General features: G+C 40.5%; 2 protein-coding genes across 2 annotated transcripts in view; both read right to left on the reverse strand.

The window, feature by feature from the left end:
• antxr1c (ANTXR cell adhesion molecule 1c) overlaps positions 1-18662 on the reverse strand; it is a 39083-nt gene extending 20421 nt beyond the window's left edge. Inside the window, exons 1-11 of the mRNA XM_056366455.1 lie at positions 17660-18662; positions 7072-7143; positions 5583-5654; positions 4514-4595; positions 4363-4393; positions 4198-4271; positions 3984-4052; positions 3053-3133; positions 2423-2483; positions 965-1063; positions 505-574 (exon numbers count right to left, since the gene is read on the reverse strand). Of these exons, the coding sequence (XP_056222430.1) occupies positions 505-574; positions 965-1063; positions 2423-2483; positions 3053-3133; positions 3984-4052; positions 4198-4271; positions 4363-4393; positions 4514-4595; positions 5583-5654; positions 7072-7143; positions 17660-17817 (869 nt within the window). The 5' untranslated portion in view covers positions 17818-18662. The remainder of the gene's footprint in view (positions 1-504; positions 575-964; positions 1064-2422; positions 2484-3052; positions 3134-3983; positions 4053-4197; positions 4272-4362; positions 4394-4513; positions 4596-5582; positions 5655-7071; positions 7144-17659) is intronic.
• Positions 18663-21013: 2351 nt separating this feature from the next.
• Positions 21014-24371, reverse strand: LOC130162548 (retinol-binding protein 3-like). The gene is made up of 4 exons (XM_056366301.1): positions 23053-24371; positions 22536-22726; positions 22024-22166; positions 21014-21930 (listed from the first exon to the last, which is right to left on the reverse strand). Exons 1-4 carry the CDS (start codon positions 24244-24246, stop codon positions 21605-21607), a joined length of 1854 nt encoding a protein of 617 aa, XP_056222276.1. The 5' UTR covers positions 24247-24371; the 3' UTR covers positions 21014-21604.
• Between the last annotated feature and the right edge of the window lie 286 nt (positions 24372-24657).

Below are 24657 nucleotides of genomic sequence, written 5' to 3' on the forward strand. Positions count from 1 at the left end.
GGAGAGCAGCTTTGAGAACAAACTCATTACAGATACATGCTTAACATTTGGCCCACATTCCTCCTCTAAGACTAAGGAGTCAATTAATAAAAAACATCAGACACCAGTGTCATGGCATGTCATCAGCTGAGTCACATTAGATTTGTAAGTTTCTAGCATGCATGAAGGGTTTACAGCTACATGTGGCGGCGTGGCTGCAGAGCCGCTTATGTTTTGCTAAGCTGTACTGGGATCTAGAAAAGAGGAATGCGGATAGGGATCGTAAAAAAAGAAAAGAAAAAGAAAGAGCTAATGTATGGCAGGCTTCTTATGGTCTGTGCACATTAGACACGTGTGTGCATACATGTGGTTTTCTGCATTTGAGGCAAAGAATGTGATCTAAGATGCACGTGGATGCCACTGGGTGTGAAATATAAGCGATTTCAAACTGAGAGGCAGTTGAAAGAAGATATCCAAGAACAAATGAAATCGTAAAGAAGTCATAAAAAAATAAGAGGCACTTACTTCCCGATTTCATCGATGACAGGAGCTGGACACAGCAAGAATGTGTTTTCTACTCCAGCCGGCTTTTCATCTAGGAGGCAGAGACAGTGTTTTGATAAATGTACTGTATATTCTTTCGGTTTAGACTCTGAATTATTTAGCTGTCTATTAATGTAAACTATAGACACTATACAGACAAGTACTTGTAAACTAGATTTGATCAATAGAGGCTTTAGAAGGTTGATATTTTGTGCCACTTGTGACCATTTCCTGGCAATAAAATTAGATTTATGAGTTTTCTTCGTGTGAAGATCCTCTTTTAAGCAAATATCTCGCATTTTGAGGAGTCTGTCGTATCTCCTGAAGCACTTTCCCAAGGAGGAATACGCAGGTTCACACACCGTAGAAAGACGAGACTACTGTGAACCCTGCTACAGAACAGCTGGGTTTACATTAAAAAAGGAAGTGTGGCTCTACTCACTGATTGTAATGGTATCGTTGATTTTGAAGCTGCAGAGCACCTGGTTGATGTTTCTGGCATGGAGGAAACCGTTTCCTCTCACCACCACTTGGAAGGACTCTGGTTACACAACACACACTGACATTATTACATTTCAAACACTTAGCAGACATTTGATACTGTATGTATTGTAAGTGAAGCTCATTTTCAGCGTTCAAGACTACACAGTTACATTTCACACCCATCGTGGCAAGAAGGGCTGTATTTAAACATGGTTTCTTACAGTAATTCATTTGTTCCTTTGAGCTGTGTCACCCGGATGAAACTGCAACAGGATGTTATGTGAAAATATGGGGCTCAGTCTTCTGATCTCACAAGTGTAATGTGGTTAATTAGGAGTGAAAACATAAAGTATCATCCATAGAAAATGACACTAAAATGCAATCATGAAGGTGTAGGAGAAAACTAATCTAATAAGATAAATAATACTAACTCTAGACTGACGACTCTTCATCACTACCATTTTCTTGTATGTTTACTTAATGTATACACTAGTATGTATGTATATAAATGGGAATCTACTTATGTATATGGTTGTATATGTGCTCATATATGTATTTTTCCACTTTTTTCTAATATACATTTTTTTTGTTTTCCACTGTTAAGCAAAGAAACGGAGGAAGGAAACTAATTTGTCCACTGAACAAACTAGTTAGACATGTGACTTTAATTTATGAGCTCTAATTGGCTCGTAACTGGATGGATAGAATCTGAATAAACAAAATAAAAAAAAGCTTTCCCACACCACAACTGAGCCACTTGAAGTGCTGGACATTCACTTAAATAGCTGCTAATAGTTATTTAAGTACCACAGGGAAAACACTCTGATGTCATCTGTAAATGTATAAAGATGGGACTGAACATGCAGGTTGAGATACTTTTGTCTTTTAAAGAGTGAAAGTAATCCACTGCTTTAATAAAAGGCAAAAACAGATGTGAAAAACAATAAAAGTCTTTTTGCTTTTGCCAGAAAATGTTTAATCAACCCCCGGCTTTAATCTGTTCATTTCAATCTTTTTAATGTCCATTTAATGTTGCTTTAGCTGTCATAATCTTTCTCTTGGCAAGACACTAAAGCATGTTGTCTACTTTATATTTCAGCTGCAGCCATTCTCACCACTGCTACTCTTCTCGCAGTTAATCCTTTTAATGAGACCCTGTGATATTATTCCCACTGTGGTACTGCGTCCCAATAGATTTCCTGTAAATGACCTGAACGCCCATATATGGTTGTTTTTTTTCAGTCTGGGATTGTCATTACTGAAGTGAGAGAAGGAGAATTGAGGCACCCAGTAATGAAATTAACACACACACACACACACTTTGAGAAATGATGGCAGGCTGGCATCGGTGTCAATGACTCAGGCGGGACCCAGTTCAATTTGTGTGAGTGTGAGTGTGTGTTTCTAGTTTTCTCACCTCCTGCACACACACTGGAGGGCTCAGCTGCCAAAATTTCAATGCAGGATTTCTTGATGATCTGGAAGGGAAACGAGGAGAAAAGACAGTGATTATTTTTCTACACTTAAAGTCTTATTGATTACCATCTGCTCTTACCGGCAGGTTTTTTTCTTTCACATTTTACTGTAACAAAGATTTGCTGAGCTTGTTGACCTTGTTGAGCTTCGGATTTCTCCTTTACACTGTGCAATGGGCTGTAGTACAAATGATCCTATGTTTATTAAGAGTTAAGAGGGCGGTGTCTTTGTCTTTTTTAGCCTTTTCAAACCAAAAACACAGAGCAAAAGTGTAAAGAATTGTTTTAACAGTGTGTTAGCTCTGCTCCAAGATAAGATGCAGTTGTTAGCATGTCTGTGCTGACTAGCTGACCAACAGCAGTAGCCTAGCTGTGAGTTACTGCAGCGGCCAAAGAGCACATCTTTAGCTAACTACATTAGCTTGTAGTGCTTGATATAACTTCTTAGATATACTCCGGTTACAATATCCAAATAGGAAGTAGGTAATTCTACTGACACAGAGCACATGAATGTGGACAGCTTGCTGTTTAGCTACAGGACCACTTCCCTGCACAGAGACGTGTTTATTTACCGAATCAATGACCCCCCGGAGGGCGTGGAAGCCACCCAGGACAGGAAACACATGCTCGATGGTGTCTGCAATGGTGGCCAGCTACAGGGAGAGAGGAGAGACAAGAGGAGTGGATGGAGGGAAGAAGGGGAGAAGAATGAAAGAATCAATTAACAAAGCTTTTCAAATTCAAATTATGGAAAGTTAAATTTCTTCACCACTGCCAGGGATGTTGTTCTGAAATTATGGTAATTGAGTAACCTCAACATTCAGCTCACTGGCTGCTATTTGACATTATCATAACAAGCCACAATTGCCCTAAAATGTAATGTAATATACAATTTTACAGATTGTAAAGAGGAGGAACTGCACTAAGAGTATGGGCTCTCCCTTTCACATCCTGTTCACATTAATAATCACACCTTCACAATCAGGTAATGGATCAATTTACCATCAATCAAATGGGGCTTGAACTAAACTTGAGGGGGCTGGTTGAAGCCAAATGTATCGGTTACAATCCCTTAGCTCTTAAATATCCATCATATTAAATACAGGAACCTGAATTATCCTCCTCATCATGTTGACGCAAACTCTTGAGGATTATTCAAGTTACATACAAATCCCCAGTCCAGCCTCGCGTGTTGGAATCTGCAGCAGCACTCAGATTGGTTTTCAGGAAATTTTAAATTATGGGTTAGCCAAATTGCGCAGAGGCCACTGAATACACACTAGAGCATGCAACATGGAGGTAACAACATTTTGGATGTTTCCACGGCTCATGCGGTACAATACATACATGGTTAACTGTGACTGGCTCGTAGATTTCAAAGATAATCACAGTGAAGTTTAGGGAATTGTTTTTTATTTCAAATCAGATGTATGACATGTACGGAATATAAATGTTAAGTTAACCAAATAAAGTACAGATTTATTGCCCTGGAATGGGTATTACCTGTGTCTCATTGAAGTCTTTGACACCAACGCAGTACACAATAGCTCCAAGAGACCTGGCTCTCTCCGCCTGTTGTTAGAAAGAGAGAATAAATGTGTTATTTTCAGAAATCTGGCGCTCAAGCAATGAGAGTATCCCTGCTTCCAGAGCAACCCTGTCACTTGAGCTTCAACTGCAGCAGTTTGGGAAATCAGCCTCAGTATTAGGTTTCTACCTCTTGCTGTGCAGTGATGAGCTGATGCTCCTGCAGCTCCCCGTCTGTCAGTGCAATAATCACGCTGGCCGTGCCTGGAAAAAACATAGAGCTGTGCTGTAACTTCAGCATAATATGATTTAGCCTGTAGTAAGTATTCACAAGGATTAGTCATTTGGTGCTTACCAAAGTTTTCACGGTGTATCTGCTCATTTGCCTTTTAAATAAGAAGAAACTTTCAAGGTCAGATTGTCAGGAAACAAGTGATTCAATTAACTCTCATTTGCTTAAAAAAAGAAAAGAAAGGTGAGAACATGTTAAAAAGCAACAGACTTACCCTCTGCAATCCAAGGTGCATGAACGTGTCTCCACCTGGAATCTCCCTTTTCAGAGCGTTCAGCCCCTTTCTGATGTCCACTCTGCAGAGAGGAAAGAAGAATGAAGATACAATTCATCTGCAGCTTTATTTGTCACCTGTTTGTCAGTTTAACTCAAGTACTGCACTTAAGTACAATTCTGAGCTACCTGTACTTTACTTGAGTATTCCCATTTTATGCTACTTTATACTTGTACGTCATTACACTTCAGAGACAAATATGGCACGTTTCAATGCACCACATTTATCTGTCAATCATCTTGCAACGCCTCAGATTTATCTTGTGACTCGAAGGAGGGGACCGACCTCTTATTATAATAATAATGATGATAATAAAACTTTTTTTACATAGCGCTTTTCTTAACAAAGGACCAAACTACAAACTGTATATGAAGTAGCTAAAACTCGCTCCAACTTGACTTGCTACAACAGTAAAATGCAATTTATTAATATTAATAATCTAATGATGTCAGTCAAAGGGGAGATTTTTACTGCAGAATGAGAATGAAGTACGTTTTGCTCTTGGTCATTTTTGTACTTTTTTACTTTAGGATTTTAAATGCATGACTTTTGCTAGTAATGGATTTATTTATATATATATATATATATATATATGTGTGTGTGTGTGTGTGTTTGTGTGTGTATATTTACATTGTTGTATAAATAGTTTTACTTAGGTAAAGGATCTGAACTCTTCTTACATCACTGACAACTGAAGCTGGAAACAGCTTTGTTGGAGCTGGAACCTCATTTTACATGATAGTGGTTAATAGTGAGTTTTCCTCTCACGGCACAAAATAACTCTGAGATTTATGCATTGACAGTTAAATGGTGACTTGGGCCCATTTTCAGCTTCATGTCAGTTTAGGGATCATCTGCCTTCACTCTGGTGTTTCGGTTTGCGTTTACTTTAAGGCTGATTGTTTCTCCATGCTGAAATAACATTTATTTTGAACACACATTCAGATTAGGTTTGTCAGTTCCTTGATAACATTAATCAACAGACTGCGTCAGCCATAACCTCATTCACCTGTTTTCCGTCAGTTTCATGATGGTGGATGCTCTGGAGGAGAATGTAATGAAGGACATCCTCAGCATTGGACTGGAACAGAAAAGAAACATCATCACACCCAATATTCAGCAGCCCACGATTGGTTTCAGTTCTTTTTTTATTATTTTTTTTTATTATAGAGTAGATGACGTACAAAAATCCCCACTGTAAGCCACTGATCATATGTGCCAAAGACTGATGGTAACTATAAAAGATGAATTTCCACAGCATTTGGCTGCTGGTTGGTGTTTCACTACCTTGCACAACATGTAGTACAACTAATACAAACATTTCAACATCATCTGACGCTAATCATTGCAGGAATACTTGCACAGCAACATATTGTTTTCCTCAGAATCATAAAATAAGTAAAGATCCTTTCATTTAAATGATGAATATCTCATTGAGGACAAATTACATCACTTCCTTTGTCTGTGCATGAGCTATTTTGTTGTTTTGAATGCAGCTCAAAACACTAAGACGCAATCTGACACCATCCATGGCTTCGAGCCAATGTCGGGATTTGGTCCCTTGTGCGTGACAGTGACTTTGTTACTGACATTCAGATGTGAAAATATTTGTTACTTTTGTTTATTGGTGAAAAAGCATAATAAGAAAAGAATTGCATGCATGTAAACACACACATGCTTAATTATCTGACCTGAGAAGTGTGTTGCTTGTGAGACGGAATAAGTTAATACAGATTTGTGCTGTTTATAACTTTCTCATGTGTGTTTCAAACTGAAACTTTGAGGAGGTTTTATTGTTTGCTTGGGCTAAACCGAAAACCTCCAGGTGTTGTTGTGGAAGCAGAAACAAAGCCGTCCATGAGCTGAAGGACAGATGTTAGTTGAAATATTGCATTTTATTCCACACTTATTTTTCTAGTGCTGCATTGCATTAAAGTGTAGATTTCATTTTGATTATTGCTGAAACTTATCATAAATATAAGATCTGAGTATCATTTGGCAAAAGTGTTATGTTAGGTTTTGTTAGCCTTGTCCATTTAAAGCATCCATCACACCACCATTTCCCAGCATTCATAGCACTTTGCCTTCTTCTCAGTCTAAAGAGGCCGTAAAACCAAGACCGGTCATATCCGTAAAGACGTTCAAGCCTGTATTCACTGCTGGCAACCCCGCTGACATCAGACGTCAACCCAGCTACTGCAGAGACAGAGTGAGACATCAGCCTGGAGACTGAGTGACTCAGTTGTTGCTGCAGGGACAGATTTTATTTTACTTTACCGGGGTGACTGGTGAGTAAAGTGTGGGTTTCTCATCAGTTATCTACATCTCCGGGCTCCAGGAAGTCGAGCACAGAGGCAACAAGGCTTTTAGTGTCTGGAGACTCGCAGCCTATTTGTGAAACTTTTCACGGCCTATGTAGTTCCACTTTTTCCTGCATATTTGTTGGGTTGATTGTGTTACCATGTACTGTATGTTTACATACATGTTTATGCTCTTACCTTTTGAATTTCTCAGCTAGATTCTCCACAAAGTAGTAGATTTCATCCCAGTGATTCTTCACACTGCCAGACCTAAGACAAGGAAAAATGGAAAACCATTAAGATAAAAGTTAAGCCTAAGAAATTCATCTTAATTCAACATCTCAGCATTCCTGAAACAAATCAAGTTATCAGTTGTGTACAACAGTCATGAATGAACATACAGTAACTGATACCTTTTCTTCAAAGCGCATATTAGTCATTATGAAATAGCATGTTTGGAAGATAACAGATAGTTGCAAATGTAATTTCTGTGAGTCACAAATGATTTGTCCTGGAAGAACTCAAACAGAATACTAAGGTTTAAGCTATTTTTCAGACACACACAAATCTCCATACGGCAGAGCAGTAAAACAAGAAAAACACAGCTTTGTTAGCCAAAGACAACAGGGGGTAAAATCATTAGCTCCATAACATGAAGCACAAGCTGAACGTGTACTGAGAAGAACACAACTGTTTAACGTGTTACTGAGTCTTTACTATCTATCAGAATTATCTGTAACAAAAATATTTGTTTTTTGTTTTTTTTTTACCAGAAGAAGAATAATTTATTCCACAGTCACTATCAAGAGCTAGCATGCTCTTTAGCTGCCTAGCTAGCAACAGATAGCTAGCCAGTACATCCTTTTTATCTGTTACAGACCCTTGTAGGAAAGGATATTAAAGCTAAATCTGATAAAGAACATGGACCTTCCTGTTTATGTATCACAAACACCACTGGGGGGAAACTCTTTAAAACAATTAGCCTGTGCTGTACATTTGGGGGGGGGGGGGGGGGGGCAGTAATGCACTGGTGAGATAAAAGAGGCTGATTGCGTGGTCTGGTGTATAATTTAGCACCCCTCTGGTTCCTGAATGAGCCCTTGAAGGCTGAGGAAACAGGCCCTGCTCTCCCCAGGGGGACCTCCATAAAACTGGACTATCATTTACAAAAAACTCCCCATGGTGCTACCTTAATTTCCTCTGGGCAGACTGCATGTGTGTGTGTGTGTGCATGTGTCTGTGTGTATTTGTACCAATTTCATTAAGTGTGTGTGTCAAGGGAGAAGGCTTCCGCCGCAATGCGACCAGTTAGCAGGTCATTCGTTAGCTTAACGAATGAGCCGGAGAGATGACACATGGGAAATGAGCTAATTGACTGTGGTAAAACTAGAGGCCTGTTTAGAGGATGAAGCTTACTTAGAATAAAGAGCAGGGCTGACTGAATGTTATTCTAGGTGCCGACTGCCTGATGTAACAGCATTAGACGCACTGGAATTGGCCAGCGATGATGTGTTGTTGTTTCTCTGTATGGGACACAAGGTCAACACCAATTTTTATCCACAGGGATTAACCGGATTTATTGAAGAACCTCCATTTAGCATAATGCAGTCCACTGAGTACACTTTTTTTTGTTAGGTCTACCTTTATTGTTGACTGCAAGAAAACACTTTAATTAGTGACTCAAACTGCAAGTCATTTTAAAAGTTAATATTTTACATAACAACAACTTCAATTCATGACATAGGATATAAATATGTTCATTAACAGGAAAATTTTGTAATGACTTGTGTTTCGAGGGAAAAAAAAAAGGAAGCAGACTAAACAGTGACTCTGTTATCGTAGTTTACCTTCAGTTGTATCAGTTCCCATCAAACTACAGGCCCAAAACTGTGTTTGGGAATCACATCTAGACACAATAAACAGAATGAACCATTTCTCTATTCGCCTCTTTGAGCTTTCCGTGCCTTGGTGGCTGATGAGAAAACATTTGTTCAGCAAATGAGGTTAATCCCAATTATCTCTGCAATGTATTTTGATTATTTGGATATTTAAAGATACAGGAACCAACTGAGACTTTAGAAAACAGCACCAGCTACATGGCCAAACCCTGAAATGGAAATGAATTGTGACTGATGTTATTTGTCTGCAATTGAGTGTCACAGAGGTTATACCCAGTGGTGTTTTTGTGTTATTGCTCAACAGTGGAGGGGTAATTATCTGGCTATACTCTGGGGTGGGAATAAGAGGGGACTTTCCCATCATGCCTCAGTAATTCAAGGTTTTTATCCTGCCAAACCAGACTCTGGATCTGGATTAAATGCCCTGTTTGGTAGACTGAATGTTCACCAAATGGACTGTGTTTTGTTTCCTTGTGCACCCAAATGTTCTGCTTTTAAAATAACAATAAGATGGATGCCCCATAGCTTATATATTATCTTTAAGAGATTAATATAGTCGGCCATCTTTTCAGTTCAGCGATTACTTTTGCAGATGCTGCCAGGTCTGACTCTTAAAACTCAACTCACAGAAAAACTCTGCAGCTACGAGCATTTCAGGGAAGATCAGCATGAGCAACAGTAGCTGTCAGAGTTGAAAAGAGAACCAGCTCATACTCGAACGTCAGCAACAGAAAATCCAAAGAAAACAAACAGATCGATTGCTCATAAGATGAGCTGCCACAAAGGAAGCAAGTACAAGATTAGTTGACCATTGAAGTAACACTGCCAAGGCTCGAGGATCAGGTTTGGGTTTCCCATGGGCCACCCATGCTGGGATGTCTACTCCAAATACAATAAAGCATCCACAGTAACATATACACCTTACGTAAGATTCAGTGTTTTCCCTCTTCTTGTCCGGACAGATACAAATGCCGGTCAACTAAACATCTTACGCTAGCGTTTTCTCAGTTTTGTTGTTGTTCTGATGACATGACTTGTCCCCCCACCCCCCCACCCCACATCAAGGCTTTACATTCCTGTGAGGCTGACGGTGCAAAGAAAGAGGACAAGACCTTACAAGCTAAACAAAAAAATCCTCCCAAAATAAAAACGCTTGAGGAGGAGGAGGAGGAGGAGGAGGAGGTGTTTAACTTGGATGTCCAACAAAATGTGCAGCGTAAACAGAAATAGTCACACAAGGATTGCACAGGCGCACACACACACGCACACACACACACACACACACACACACACACACACACACACACACACACACACACACACACAGAGAGACGGCCTCTAACCTGAAGGAATGGCAGGAGCCAGTTTCCTGTGCAGATTGTTCCATTACAGCAACAGAGGAGCGGAAAAAAAAAAGAAAAAAAGAATATAGAGTCTGGTAAAACTTTCCTGCAGCTAATACTCATGTAGAGGTGTGGGGATCATTTTTGAGTGTTTATTTAACATCGGGGTGAATCTGAGGACTCCCAGCTTTTGGTTTTCAGCTGCTTATCTTTATTTCTGAACCACAATGACTCTTGTTTGGCTTGGAACAGTTCAATTGTCTTGAGGTGGCTGCAGTCGTGGGACCGAGGCCTAGCTTGCAGTTTCACTCACCTGTTCAAACACCATAGGGAGAGGAAGTGGGCCATTTCATTCTATGATTCTTGATGAAACCATTTAATGCGGTGCCCTATTTCCCACTCAATCCTTTGATCTAATTTTAATGGTCTGAGCTGAGGCCTGAAGTTCGGCGGTTTGGGGTTTGGACGCAGAAAATAAAGGTTTTGAGAGGTGAGAGTGGTTATAATTTGCAGACAAAGGGATTGCGCCCAACAGCAGTTTGAAGTTATGTCATAGCAAATCGTCAAAAGCTGGGTGACAGTGTTTTCCTGATTCGGATAGAATCACAGAGCAAAGATAAAAAGCATGTGTCTGGCTTTCTGCCATTCGAGGGGTGAGAGGAAAAGAAACAAAAGAGAGGAGAAGAGAGGAGAGAGACAAAGAGCCTAATTGTTGAGATTACAGAGATTACAGTAAATTTAGCTGACAAGGAGTGAGATAATGTGAAAAATCTGTTGGCTCGATCGCAGACTTGTCTGCCAGAGGAAACATGGTGATGATTCGACGAAAGCTTCAACCTAAAGGCCAAGTTCCTCTCTGACCTGCTTCAGCCAACGCATCTGGCAGACACGTCAAAACAGCCTCACGAACCAACACCACCAGACGACCAAAACAAGGAGTAAACTACTGATTAAATCTCGCTGCGGTTACATATATTCGTTTGACTTTCTTTTTTCTAACTTATTTTTACTGGGTCCACAGCACTGATCGGCATTACTGTTAATGTGCCAGTGGTGCCAAATGTGTTGCTAGTTCCCAGCTGTTTGCCAGATTTTGAATTAGCCATTTAAAACAACATTAACAACCATTTAAAATCAAAGCAAAGAGTCGGGCAGACAAAACATGAACCCGATCAAGCAAAAAGGACCAAACCTAAGAAAAGAACGATTGAGGAAGGCAAGAGTTTATGCCAAGTAGTGCAGAGCAGAACATGAAAATAAAGGTGGAGGTAATTAAAGCAGGTAATTACTACACAACAAAGTATAGTGCGATGTTAAAAGAACAAAGGTTGGGCAGTAATCTGGCAGACAGACAAATCAGGACGATGACAGAGAGGGCGTGTAGACATTAGGCATTATATCAGCTCTTGAAGCTAATTTGAAACCAAAAACAAGGTTTTCCTCCCTGGGAAACCAGTTTCCCCTCTTATCATTGATCTGGTAAATATGTCCTTAGTATTTTTCCGAATTATGAAATTCTGAGTGGGAGGAAATGCCATGTCATGATTAAGAATAATTTTCTTTTAGCTAAAAATGTTCTGTCTCCATGTCCAGGGATTGTGTTGCAGTAATGCTTCTAGGGTTTGTTGTCCAGGATCATAAGAGCTTGTTTAAAGCTGATAAAATAACACAAAGGACAGCAAACAAACAAGGAATAAACAGTTGATGAAATCCCTGAAGGGTTTGCAGGATATCCTCTGTAGTCTGCGCTCTCCTAACGGACAAACACTGCATCTAATATTTAAAAAGCTGTGGTTTTAATGTCCCCAGTGGAAGTTCAGCTTGAAGAAATGGTCAGCAAAACTATACACTGTCTAATTTAGTTGAGAGTTAAGTTGTCTAAAAGTTTACATAGTTGTGATTTACAGTAATTTCTGCTGCTGCTGCATCAGTGCATCATTCAGTGCAGTAATCTACTGTTTCCAAATAGCTGCGGGCATTGAGGGAGGTAATTCCCATCATCATTAATGTTCAGTGACTCTAAACAGACCGTGTAAAGAGGAGACAGGAATTTTCTAGATTTCCCCCATGAGTCCGAGGAGACTTAAAGAGTAAAAATATCTATAGTCATTTGTAATGAGGCCTTTTTCTGCTGACTGGGTGAGATTGCAGAAACTGAGTCACTCGGTGAGTGTGTTTTTCGAGAGTGTCTGTGTCTGTGTCTGTGTCTGTGTCTGTGTGTGTGTGTGTGTGTGTGTGTGTGTGTGTTTGTGAACAAAACAAGCAGAAAAATGACATCAACATACTCCTGAGGAAACACACAACAGTGAAACAGAGCAAGGATCATATCAGTGTTTCCATGTTTTAGGTCTTTTACAAGTAACCTGTTATTTACATTTATGCTTATGCTAAGGCTATGAAGTCTTTATCTTGTCTACTTTTCCCTGTCGTGTCAATCAAATCAATTAGCTGACTGTTGTGCATCACATTGTTGTCCCATCACAATGATTACATACAATATTGCTGAATTGGTGAAAATGCTGCAAATTTGTCGCCGTACAGAACGAGACGAAGAGTTTACAGCTGCACTAAAGTGGCTCCGTCGGGCTGGACTTGGGCATAGTGGTGCTTTGAACACCCAGAGAGAACATGCAAACTGCACAAAGAAAGGCCCCAAGCCCGTGGGTTCGAACACAGAACCTTCTCACTGTGAGGCAGCAGTGCTATCCACTGAACCGCCGTGCTGAGAATAACTTGTTCATTGTGATCTAATAAATGATTTCCAGTAACTAGACGAAGAGATACAAAACCACTGGTGTGTGTGGCCCTTTAAATGCCAATTCGCAAAACACCCGGGCTTTGTTAAAAGTTAAAAAAAAACAAAAAAAAAACACCCACACTTTAAAGCAGCTCTTGTCAATATTTTATACAGTGGATGAAATCACTATGTGTAATGAGAGAGGGGTGAACCCAAGGAGAATTATTACCCAACTCTGCAGTTCCCCTGAGCTCTACAAAGTGTTTTAGCGTTTTACAGCCCACAACCTTGGTTCAGTCTCACCGTTTACATCAGCCTCGATTCCAGCCATAATGTCATGATATTCCATTGTTGTGTTTACAGCTTATTCGCTGCAATGTTTCCTTTTATTTAATGTCTCAAATAAAAAAAAACGACCATTTCGCATGTCAGGGGAATTGTTGACCATGCCTGCGATTCTGTAACTCGAGCAAAGGATATTACAGCTGAAGCAAGTTTGTTTGATACTAAGCCCTTTTAAATTATTGTCAAGGAGTATCTGTTTTTCTTCTTTAATTTCTTAACCAAGTCCACTCTCAACTATCCAACAGCCACTCCTGTCCCAGAGGGGGATGGGATGACGGCATGTGGGAAAAAGCTCCAAGGGTCTGATGGCTTAGCAGCTCTCAGCTTCGTTCTCACGGTTCAAAGTGTTGGAGAAGGAAAAATAAAATAAAAAAAATCCCAACTCCTCTAAGGAGGCTGTCTGCCATTCCAGCTGGGCCTACCCACACCACCCCAGGCTGTATCCAATGATGGTGCTCCAATTTAACTGACTGGGCACAAGGATTTGTTTGTTTAAAACCACTAACCTACTTTTACAGCCATTGCAGAAGTCAAAGTCTTTACTGCGTGATTTCTGAGCTAATGCTTCACGTCTATTCCAAAACCGAGAGGAATTGTTTGGAAAAAACGATTGGATGACTCGTTGGTGGAGAGGTATTTGAGATGTGCGTTAAAAGATACTGATTTTTTTTCTTCTTCAGTTTTTATGTGACCATCTAAAAATGTACTTTGTAATGCCCTTTTTTTTTCTGTTAACTGAGGCAGAGTCATGTATGGAATATTACCAGGAGGTTTGGATTAGAGTTTCACTGGCATTCATCCGCTTTGAAACCTCCTCCTCGTCCTTTTTGTGTCCCTCAGTGCCTGAAGGACTGATACCCATTTAACAAGACATTTCTTCCTGCTGAAAACACCAAAGCAACATGCTGTGAGAGGCCAAATGACACAGAGCGGGTGTCATTCCACAGCTCGAACGTATTCCACAGCTAGACATATTGAAAGTATTTATGGACTGCAGCTGCAGTTTGGGTTTTCCGCTGACCTGCCTGGATTCAGGCGGCGTGGCCGAATGCCCAACTGGAGCGCTAACTCGTGACTACACCAACAACAAACACGAAACATTTTGAAGCGATGATGAGTGTTCTTCAAAATGAGGACAAGACCTTTGACTTTGGCCATTCAGAATAGATTATTATTATTATTATTATTATTAAAGACCTAAGAGGCAATGGCATAAAGGGAAAGAGGGGAACACAGCATTTGGCCTATAGGTGAATTCCTTTATCTGCCATATGAACGCACTCAAAATTCCTCTGGCACTGTGTTTTATATAAAGCAGCAAGCTGCGGCCTGCCTGCTCTGAGTCAGCATATATACATCCTAATATGCACACATGCAGCAAAACAGGGCTTAGAGGTGTACACCTATATATTTTAGACTTATGGTTTCTATATTTCCCAGTGAAATGAACCAACAAGCAAATCTCTTTAAAAGGTTTATGCTCATGAATTATGCAGCTGTTAGATTTTGGTAGATTTTAATCCATGCTAGCAGTGTAGCTCCAGGAATGGCAATATGCCGGCTGTACTTTCTATTTAGTGCTAATTAGAAAACGTTAGAATGCTAACACACTAAACTATGACGGTTGACGTTGGTTCATATTGTACCCCTAACATCAGCATATTAGCATCGTCACTGTGAGCGTCCTAGCATTCTGACATTTCCTCTAACATTTAACTCAAATCGCCGCTGTGCCTTAGTGCAGCCTCACAGAGCCACTAGCATGGCTGTTGTCTGTGGCCCATATGTTCCCACATTTTATCTGATCAGAACATAAATTTCAAACTTTTATTGGCAGGTACAGTTTTTTTCTACACCCTTGTAACATACAGTTTCATTCGGAAGCACTTGCATTATATGTATATTGTGTACTCTATCAGCTGTTTTAGCAGTCTGTTGTTTGCTTCGTCAGCTGTGTCTTAGCCTATTCGTTATTAAAGCATTACGTTTTTAATTAGTGCAAAAAGTCAGTTTGAAACCTGCTAGAGTTTGAAGGGATAACTACAGTCATGTTTTTGTGGTTGCAGCTTTTTATTCCGGTCACATCATTGTTGACTTGTCGCCGCCAATCAGCACAGCTACAGCGTCTAGCTGGTAATGGAACAACCCTGCTTCTCCTGTAGCGTATCGTATACAATTTAAATTATACACACCACTTAAGCCCAAATTTTCCAAAACCCAGTCCATCTAAACGTCCCAGATCCAAACTGGCAACCATGCAGTCATTACCCGCCAGCTGTATGCTTCAGACTGCCGCCGCCTATATGTCTCAGAGAGCACTGTCCGACATGTTCAAGCCGTGACGTGACATCATCTGCCTGAGTCTGCAATAAATGCCTTTGGAGTCAACTTTATGAGCCAACGCAGCAGTTATCTTTCCTCATTACTGTAAAACTCATGACCCTCTCGTCCACCTTCAACACGGTGCCCAAAGCATGTTTCTCATTCTAAAGCGAATGAACCCGTATCTGCAGACATCATGTTGATAACAGTTCAGCAAATTTGCCCCACATTATTATCATTTAAGATGTTTTTTTTTTTGAATGTGCAGATTACAGCATTGCTGTAGTTATGGCAGTGTCAGGCCTCTTACAGCCTCCTCACACTGATCTTTCCATATGGATCAACCAGGGCACAGAGTTCAGACGGTGTCTCATAAAACCAGCTCAGGCCTGAGGGATGGGGTTGAGGGACGGCTGTAGGAGGGCTGAGACTGGTCTCTAATGAGCTTCCTTCTGTTTGAAGTCCACAACTGATTACCAAACTTTGTTAGTGACCCCAAAGCACGCAGGAGAGCTAACAATAGCATCTGACATCAGAAAAGAAAAAAAAAAAAAGAAGCAGTTTCCTTATTTGTAGCATATGCTGGTGTTTACCACACAGCACAAGCCAATAGCTGCCTTTCACATCTGGGATGCAGTCCCACCATGTTTCTGTTCTTTTCTCCTCAGGAAACAAATGGAGGAAAAAGGTTTATGAAGCTCAGGATGTATAGCAAGGTGCTTATACGGTCACTATACAAAGGGAGTAATTACAGATCAGTGTAAAAAATGTGAGTCCTTTTGATAAAGCCGTCCAAACACTGACATATGAGTCATTATATAGTCACTAATGATGCAAATCTGTATGAAACTTCTCACCAAACCTCATAAATAGGCCTTTTAAAGGTGCTGCATGCAACATTTTTTTTTTTTTCCTTCTCCAAATTAAGACCACATTCTCTATAAATGTTGTTGCTTCCTGTCCTTTCTTGTTTCTCCTCCCCATTCCTGGCATTGCTCCATCAGCGCAAGAGGAAGGAGAAGAGCTGATACAACAATATGCTTTCATCAGAGGGGAGATCATCTCAAGATAGAAACCTGATAGTTAAAAATAACAGGGCAAGAAAGTTTTGTGTTGCTCATCACAAAGGTTCTTATGGTGTTGTAGCAAATTCTCCATCAAATTTGCCCCAGTGGTTTACAATGAGGAAGGTTTGGTTACAATGATGATAATGAATGCAGCATTGAGGTTTACATCTTAGAATTCAACAAGAAAGCACCTTCAGTCTCCAATTTCTTGTGGATATTGAATCACAGTTTCGCACAAAGGATGATTCCTGTGTTACATAATGCCAGAAAACATATGTCACTGCACTTTAGTGTCTATAAATGGTGAATGCACAAAGAAAACAGCAGGCAGCTCAGAAGTTTTCCCTGACATTTTATTTTCTCCCCGGCAGTCTGAGTCCAGCTGCTGAAGTCCAGTGCTAAGATGTCACACAACCACAACATTTTTCCTATGTGGGCGTACAGAGTGGAAATGAAAGAGTGAATGGTGAGCGGTCACTGAGTAAAAAGAGAAGAAAAAGTCCCTCTGAGTTCCCTCTTGAAGAAAAGTCCAGTTTCTTGGACAATCTTTTTTTAATGTAAAACTTCAAAAGTTCTGGTTTAAATTTAAAGAGAGCGATCTTTTTTTTTTTTTTTTTTAAACTGTAGCATCCAAATCGTCACTCTTCTTTGTGCTTGTTCAGCAAACTGTACTCTCTGCAAGTCAGCCTCCTTTCCAGCGTCATCGCGCGCGCGCGCGCGCACGCACGCACGCACGCACTCACACAGATGCTAAACGGTGCTAATCAGCCAAATTCAACAGGACAGCCCAAACTTAAAAAAAAAAAAAAGCATTCATGTTAGAAGCTGAAACTTTAGGCTGCCATTAAGTTACTTTGCCCTCAATCGCAGCAGGACACAAACTAGAAATAAAGATATAAAGAAATACATCTTTAACTGTAACACGTCAAGTTAATGCAGATGCCAGCTTGTTTTTTTTTGTTGTTGTTGGTGTTTTGCCATCTTCTTTCACTGCTGCAGCAGCAGCGTTATACCTACTCTTATTAGCCTTAGACTTTATGAATAGCACATCGTGCCAAAGCTGGTTCCACTTACTTATCAAGCACAAAATACAGGTCAAAAGCGCCCTGACAGGAACTCTCCTCCTCCTCCTCGTCCTGCAGCTCCGGCTCGGCTCTTGCAGATGGAGAAGAGAGCAAAAATAATCCGAACAAAACCAGAACAAGACGCATGTTCAACAAAAATCTCGCCATAATTTGTCCTCGTGATAAAACAAAAGTTAATTCCTTTGAGGATGAAAAGAAAAAAAACAACCCAAAGTACTTCAGTGGCTTCTTACATCCCAGAGACAATAGGATGCAGGCGATGCTCCCACGTCTCTTATGTTTTGCGCTCAGTTTACAATCACGACCACCCGCATCCCGGTCACAGCGCCAGCGGAGAGATGCTGTCTCTCAAAGGGAGCTTATTACAAAATAAAAGTTTCGGGATAGTTCGCAATCCACATGCAGCTGGCAGGAAAAACGTTTCAAAAACTTTTGCAGAAACAAATCCAAAGAGAGAAAATTGGATAAAATGTTGGAGTGGGTGGTTCGTTAAAAAAAAAAAAAAAAAAGAATAAAAGTGTCCTGTCAAAGTGTCAAAACTGGTTTAAGTCTGAAAAAGCCAAATGAAACTGGGTAATGCAGAGCAGTGTTGGCGCTGGAGGAACTGGGAGCCCAGGGGACAGACTTGGCTGAAATGGACCAGGTTTCATATTTCATCCTGAGGAGGAGAGAGGAAGAGGAAAAAATGGGTCAAGATCCCATTTTGCGCCTCCCTCACGTGGCACACTGGCGCATTTTGCGGGGAAACTGCGCAGGGCAGGAGGGGGATGATGTTGTTGTTGTCAGAGTGGTCTTTTCACCGGATAACAAATGTGTTTATCAAGTGTTTTATCATTTTGGATTATTTAAGTTTGTTTGTGTTCACTGTGCTGCTGCAGGGGCCACGAGCAGCTTCATCCTCTGCAATTACACTCTCATAGAGCAGAAGCTTTTCCCCAGAAAAATAAGTTTCCCTTAGTTAGTCTGATTAGCCTACTTTGTTCTCCCTTGTTGTTAATCCCACTAAAGTCTAAATTTAAACATAAAATCATACAGATGAAGGTTTTAAGAACAGCAGTGAATTTAAAGTCAATAAACTGCTAATTGCTGGTGATGGTGATGCAAAAGGAGCTGGCTCACATCTTCAGAAAGGACAGAATTCAATATTTATCAACACAGTGACTGATAACTTTAACTTTTTTCTACAGTTCAATTTATAATAATTTTCTTTTGAATGGGACACTAAGAAAACCTAATTTGACCTTTTTATTTTTTGAATAAAATTAAAAATCCCATGAGAATCTAATCCATGATTTACTGTGAAAATCTAGCTACAGATGTCCCACTACTTAAAGAAGACACACAGAGAGTTTGTTGTCTGAACCATCAATATATCTATGGTGAAATAAAACATGGCCCCAGAATATGCACCATCATAAATGTATCTGCATAAAGTCACAGTCCTTGAGATTTTATCCACCAGTCCCACGCGCAGGATTCAAGTTGCCCTCGCATGCACAGGGGATTCACAGGAAATGGTGCTGCAGTAATCCAACATTACTGTTTTCTCCATGCACCTTGAAAGTAGGTGAAGTTGGGCCAGAAACCTTTGTTTCTGTAATTTATTGTACAACAGCCATATCATCTTTTATAACTTTCTGCTACGACTGCTATGGCTTTAAAAAGAAAAAAGAAAAGAAAAATGTTTACTTTTAAGTGAAACATGGAGTGACTTTTATTGTAAAGCAGTCAAAGTAAATGCAGTGTATTTCAAACTGTGGTTACCGCTGACAGCAATCATTCATCAAAAACACATCTCCAAAACAAGATGTGGTAATATTTACCATTTTTGAACGTGGATCACAACAAAACATGCCTCGTTTAAGCCTAAAATGACCAAGTGGTGGTTAATAGTGCATTTCAGAATGTAAGTTGTTTGTAGTAAAAAAAGGAAGCCCTATTTTCTGGCTCTACCTACTGAGTTTTCCTCTCGGAAGAGCCACTCTTCTGGGAAATATTATTGCAATTTAACTGTGATCTGCTGTCCTGTCTAATGTTTACTCAAACCAGGCAGACAAACAGATTCCTAAAGAGTGAGCAACAGACAGATTTCTTCATAACATAGGTCCTGTTGTGGAGTTTCAAGCCTTAGACCCCCCCAGCCCCCTCCACACACACTTACAATGCCCCTTAACCCTTTGGCCACTTTTTAGGGTCTCAACACTTGTTGATGTGTGCTGACTTATCCCCCACTAAACTGATCCTCTCTAATCCTTGCGGTTTACAAACGAAAGTCTGTTGCTTCCTAGAGCCCTTCTCCTCTGCCTCATATCCACTCATACACTTGTACTTGTATACAACACACCCATTAACACTCAGACCACTGTCTAAAATGATATGCAGTGATAAATAAAAACAGTCCTGGCCTGTCTTTATGGTTCCTGCATCCTAAAACACATTCTTCCCACAGATAGTCTCTGCAGATTGTTCTCATATTTGGTTTGTAATATTCAATTAGTAACAAATATAACTGTAACATTGTGTTACACTAGTGCCCTTGAATTATTTTTTGTTAACTATGACTTGTTCAAAAGGTTAACGGAAAAACTAGAACTTGAATAATCACATTCAACTAACATTGCCAAGTGACTGGTACATGTTTGGTATTATGTTTTTTCTCTTAATAAAATAACTGAGGGAAGTACTCTTGCATGACATTACTTTTTAAACTATTTTCTTTAATAAGATGAATCGAAATTTAAAGACATTTCATAGATTAAGATAATTTGGTTACTTGTTTGGCTGAGCATTCAGTATGCACAATAGAAATGGATTTTGTATGTGTTTATTTATTTTATACTAAGACCACATGTCAAGTTCTTGATAGATGTGAGTGAAATTACACGGTGCTAAAAAATTCAGGACCTAAATCTCTGAAACCACCAAAGCTGTCACACATCAAGACTTGTCTGTTCCTACTGTACTTGACATAATTGGCCTCAAACACAGTGTAATCTTCAAATTATACTGTCCCTGACAAAAGACAATCTATGAAAAGCTGCGTAACAGCAGCAAAAGCACATTGTGCTTGTGATGCACTTTCATTCTTGATAAAAAATAAAAATAAAAATTGTGGCTTTTCAGTGGGATGATTCCATTGGCCACAAATGTTTTCTGTTCTCTTTGCAGGTGATGGTTCATGCTGTTGTAACTGACAGTTATATGCTATATTTGGTTTTCCACAAAGTTAAAAAGGAACTGAGGAATTCATGATAGTTTCTAGTATTTTGTAATGGTAAAAATAAAACATTTTTTGGTCGTATGCTTCCTCTGTGAAACATGACAAACACACACTTGTTTTGTATCAGTTCTCTTTTTTTATTGTGTCTCACCACTGGAATTGATACAACCCAAGTAGGTCCACATGGCATGACATTCACTGGAAAATGGACATACAGTATATTTCCCATACGCAATGAGGACATCACATGATGATTTTCTTACAGAATGACAAGCGGACTACTTTACAGAGGCCCATATTTCAAATATCCAACATAACAAATGTGTTTATTTCACTTTGTTTAATCTCTTTTGCGCATGACTTCTCAAAAATTAAATTTTTGAAAGTTATTTTACTGTTGCAACTTATCTTTGACACAAATTTAGACATACTCTCTTCACAAAACAACCGCATCAGCTTTTCAACCAGAAATTCATTCTGAGAACCTTCAACAGCCAGAGTAGCATTCGACAGAAATAAAAACTAGGTAAATCCTGTTCAACCTTTGCTCTACATTACAAACAGGCTAAAATGGCTTAGGTGTTGAGAAATAACAGATTACACTTTGTACTCAACCTACATTCATCACTTCTTCACAAGTCTAGATTCTAAATCTTGAAACAATTTGGCTGCCAGAGCAAAAGTGACTGTTGAAACTCCAGTTCAGGACATGGTTTACTTTTGGCCTGCAAAGTGCTTGTTGAAGATGCCCTTCGCAGTCTCGAGGGCGGCATCAGCTGGGACAGGTATATGAGGAGCGATGCCAGCTCCCTCCCATGCTGGCCCGGTGGCAGTGTCAGAGTGGACAGTGGGAATGCTGAGGAAGATGTCGGTCTCACCAACACGGAAGGTCTTGGCTGGGTGGGAGGTCCCGGCAGTTGTCTCTCCAACAATCATTGCACGGCCAAGCTTCTTCATGATGTAAACGAACTCCTCAGCGGCGCCGGCAGTTGCTCCACTGGTCAAGATGATCAGGCTCTTCTTGGAGCCGTACCTTGTGCCTAAGGAAGAGGATGAAATGGAGGTAGAACAAGGTTAAAAATGTGAGGTGGACAAAGGGAAGGAGTGTGATTTTGTGGATTGAGAAAAATTACCAGTGAGATCGGGTAAGGTTCGGAGCTCTGTGATGGTACCGGATGGTCTGTCGTATAACTTGTCCAGCACAATCTGCTTGTCGGCATCAAAGAAGTAAGAGCAGAAGCCTGCGATGGCTGTTGTTGGTCCACCAAGGTTATTCCTGCAAATACAGTTACAGAACAATCATAGAAAGGGGAGACTGATGATAACATTGAATGATCCTTTGTGAACTTCTCATTTATGCAGGCACTGATAAAACCATCTCATCTTGGCGAGGGTGCCAGTTGACTTAGAAATAAGAAGTCACATTCAAATGAGTTTGTTGAGCAACTGATCAACAAAATGATCCTAATAACCCTTTTCTTAGTAGTTTCACTCAATCCTACAGATCTATTAGACTGTTAATAGAAAAAAGTCGTCTAAATTTAGACGTGAACTGATGAGCTTTAGCGGATGATTTGTATTCCCAAATGGACACTGAGAGTTTTTAATATAAGCTCTGACTTGCACTGTTAGCAGGATTACGAACCTGAGGTCGATGATCATGGCATCAGTGTTGACAACTTTGTTCCAGACGTGCTCAACAATAATCTGGGCGATGGCCTTGACCTCCTCAAAGTCTCCGAACATGTCAAAACGCAGGTAGCCGATGTTGTTCTCGAAAATGTCGGTGTGGAATGAGACTTTGATCAGCTCAATATACATCTCAGGAGAGTAATTCTGGCAAGAAAGACAAGCAGAAACTAGAGCTAAAATTTGCCTTATAATACCAATATCACATAATAATACATACAATACCAATTTGTGATAATTTGACTTTAACAATGTAAAAAGCATTTTGCCTCTTCTACTGTTTGTCTATCTCTAGTAGAATAACAATTGTGTTATTTTAAGATCTGTAAGAGGACAAAATGTATTTTAGGAACATTTTAGTCTCTGAAAAACCAACAGTAAAACAAAAAACATGTCTTTGTTTTAACCTTGAGAGTTGACAACAATAAGAGTTGACAATGACAACTATTCTATCTTATGTACAAAGGTCTCACCATGGGGGGCAAGGCTGGGGTATTGCTGGTGGTCTTCAGGCTCTTGTCCCCAGAAAGGGTCTTCAGGTCAGCAGACAGCTTCACCTCCAGGTTGTCCTTGGAGACAACCATGCTGTACTTGCCATCTGTCAGGAGCCCTTTCAGCTTTTCTGCTACATCAGCCCCAATATCCTCAAAGGCATAGTTTTCAGCAATCAGGGTCGCCGATCCCTCGATGATGGCTGGAACTTGGGTACGGAGGCTGACGATCTTGATGGCGGTAGCAAGGGCATCCTCAGCATTAACCTCCACATCAGGGGTCACCCCGACAACCTCCCAGGTGGAGCCAGTGATGGGATTGATTGACTTTGCAGTTGGTACGGTAATGTAGAAGTCAGTCTCAGCGACTTTGATTTTGTCGATTTTCACTGAGCCCCCGGCGGTCTTCTCACCCACAATGGTGGCCCTCTTCAGGTTCTGGAGGCAGTAGGCAATATCCTCGGCAATGCCCTTGGTATTTTTGCTGGTGAGGATAATGAGGGGTTTGGTAATGCTGTATCTGTCCCCCAGCAGTGTGGTCATAGTTAACAGCTTAGTGGTGGTGTTCAAGGGACGGTCATATACACTGTCAATGTGGATCTGAGGCTCGGCTTCGGTGAAGTAAGACACAATGTAGGGGATTCCTGAGATGTCTCCGCTACTGGTGTAGCGCAAATCAAAGATCAGAGCTGAAGTTGGCAGGATTTTATTCCAGACCACCTCTAGGAGTAAAGTGCCAACCTTTTCAGCGACCTCCTCCCCAAGAATGTGGTCGATCCTCAGGTAGCCAATGTTGCCCTCCAAGATGTCAAGCTTGATGGAGGTCTGCAGGACAGTAACGAGCTGCTCTGGGGGCAAGGGAGGCATCTTCGGGGTAACCACAGGGACGTAGTTTGGCTCATAGGAGACCATCAGTCGTGGGTCACTGACCGTGGTCTGGACTCCAGAGCTCAGGACATTAGCCAAGGATTCAGCGTCTGGGATGTTGAGAACCTCTGTGTTGCTGCTGGCTGCTTCAATTGCCTCCTGCATCCCTACCAGCTTCTCTGGTGAGCAGTAATTGTCCATGACAATTTTTGCCATATCAACAATGAGGCTGGGGGCAAACGAGGCATGGATAAACAAAAAATTTCCTAAAACTAAAAGAGATGCCACCAGAAATAGAGCCCTAGCCATATTCGTCAGTATAGTTTAGTTTGAGTAGATGGCAAGTGGCTGCTGAAGAGCTGAACCTCCTTCTCCCAAGAGGTTCTTTGTCAAATGGCACTGTTTTGGCTGCAAGGTTTCTGTTAAAACACACATAAGAGGATTTACCCCACAATAAACCTCTAATCGTATTATCCCGAGTGCTTCTGTAAGGCAATAACAACTTAGCCAAGTAGGTGTAGTAACAAGAAGGTGTTGCTAAAGATATGAGGCTTAAATTTACACAAGGTATTTTGAAAACCTATTTAAAGCTACCTGTGTCAAATAAGGTAAACTCAGTAAATGAAAAATATCTAGAAAGGGATTAAGGGTGGTGAAAATATTCATCCTACAATGGCAGGTCATTGTTTACTTATTAAGCCCCTTGGTGTCAGTAAATAT

Source organism: Seriola aureovittata, chromosome 21, assembly GCF_021018895.1.
Source record: "Seriola aureovittata isolate HTS-2021-v1 ecotype China chromosome 21, ASM2101889v1, whole genome shotgun sequence".
Taxonomy (NCBI): Eukaryota; Metazoa; Chordata; class Actinopteri; order Carangiformes; family Carangidae; genus Seriola; species Seriola aureovittata.

Coding starts and splice junctions, on each gene's coding strand:
- LOC130162548 (XM_056366301.1), bottom strand. CDS start 24,246: ATGGCTAGGGCTCTATTTCTGGTGGCATCTCTTTTAGTTTTAGGAAAT. Junction 22,727..23,052: donor CCCCAGCCTTGCCCCCCATG/GTGAGACCTTTG, acceptor CTTTCTTGCCAG/AATTACTCTCCTGAGATGTA. Junction 21,931..22,023: donor AACCTTACCCGATCTCACTG/GTAATTTTTCTC, acceptor CCTCTTCCTTAG/GCACAAGGTACGGCTCCAAG.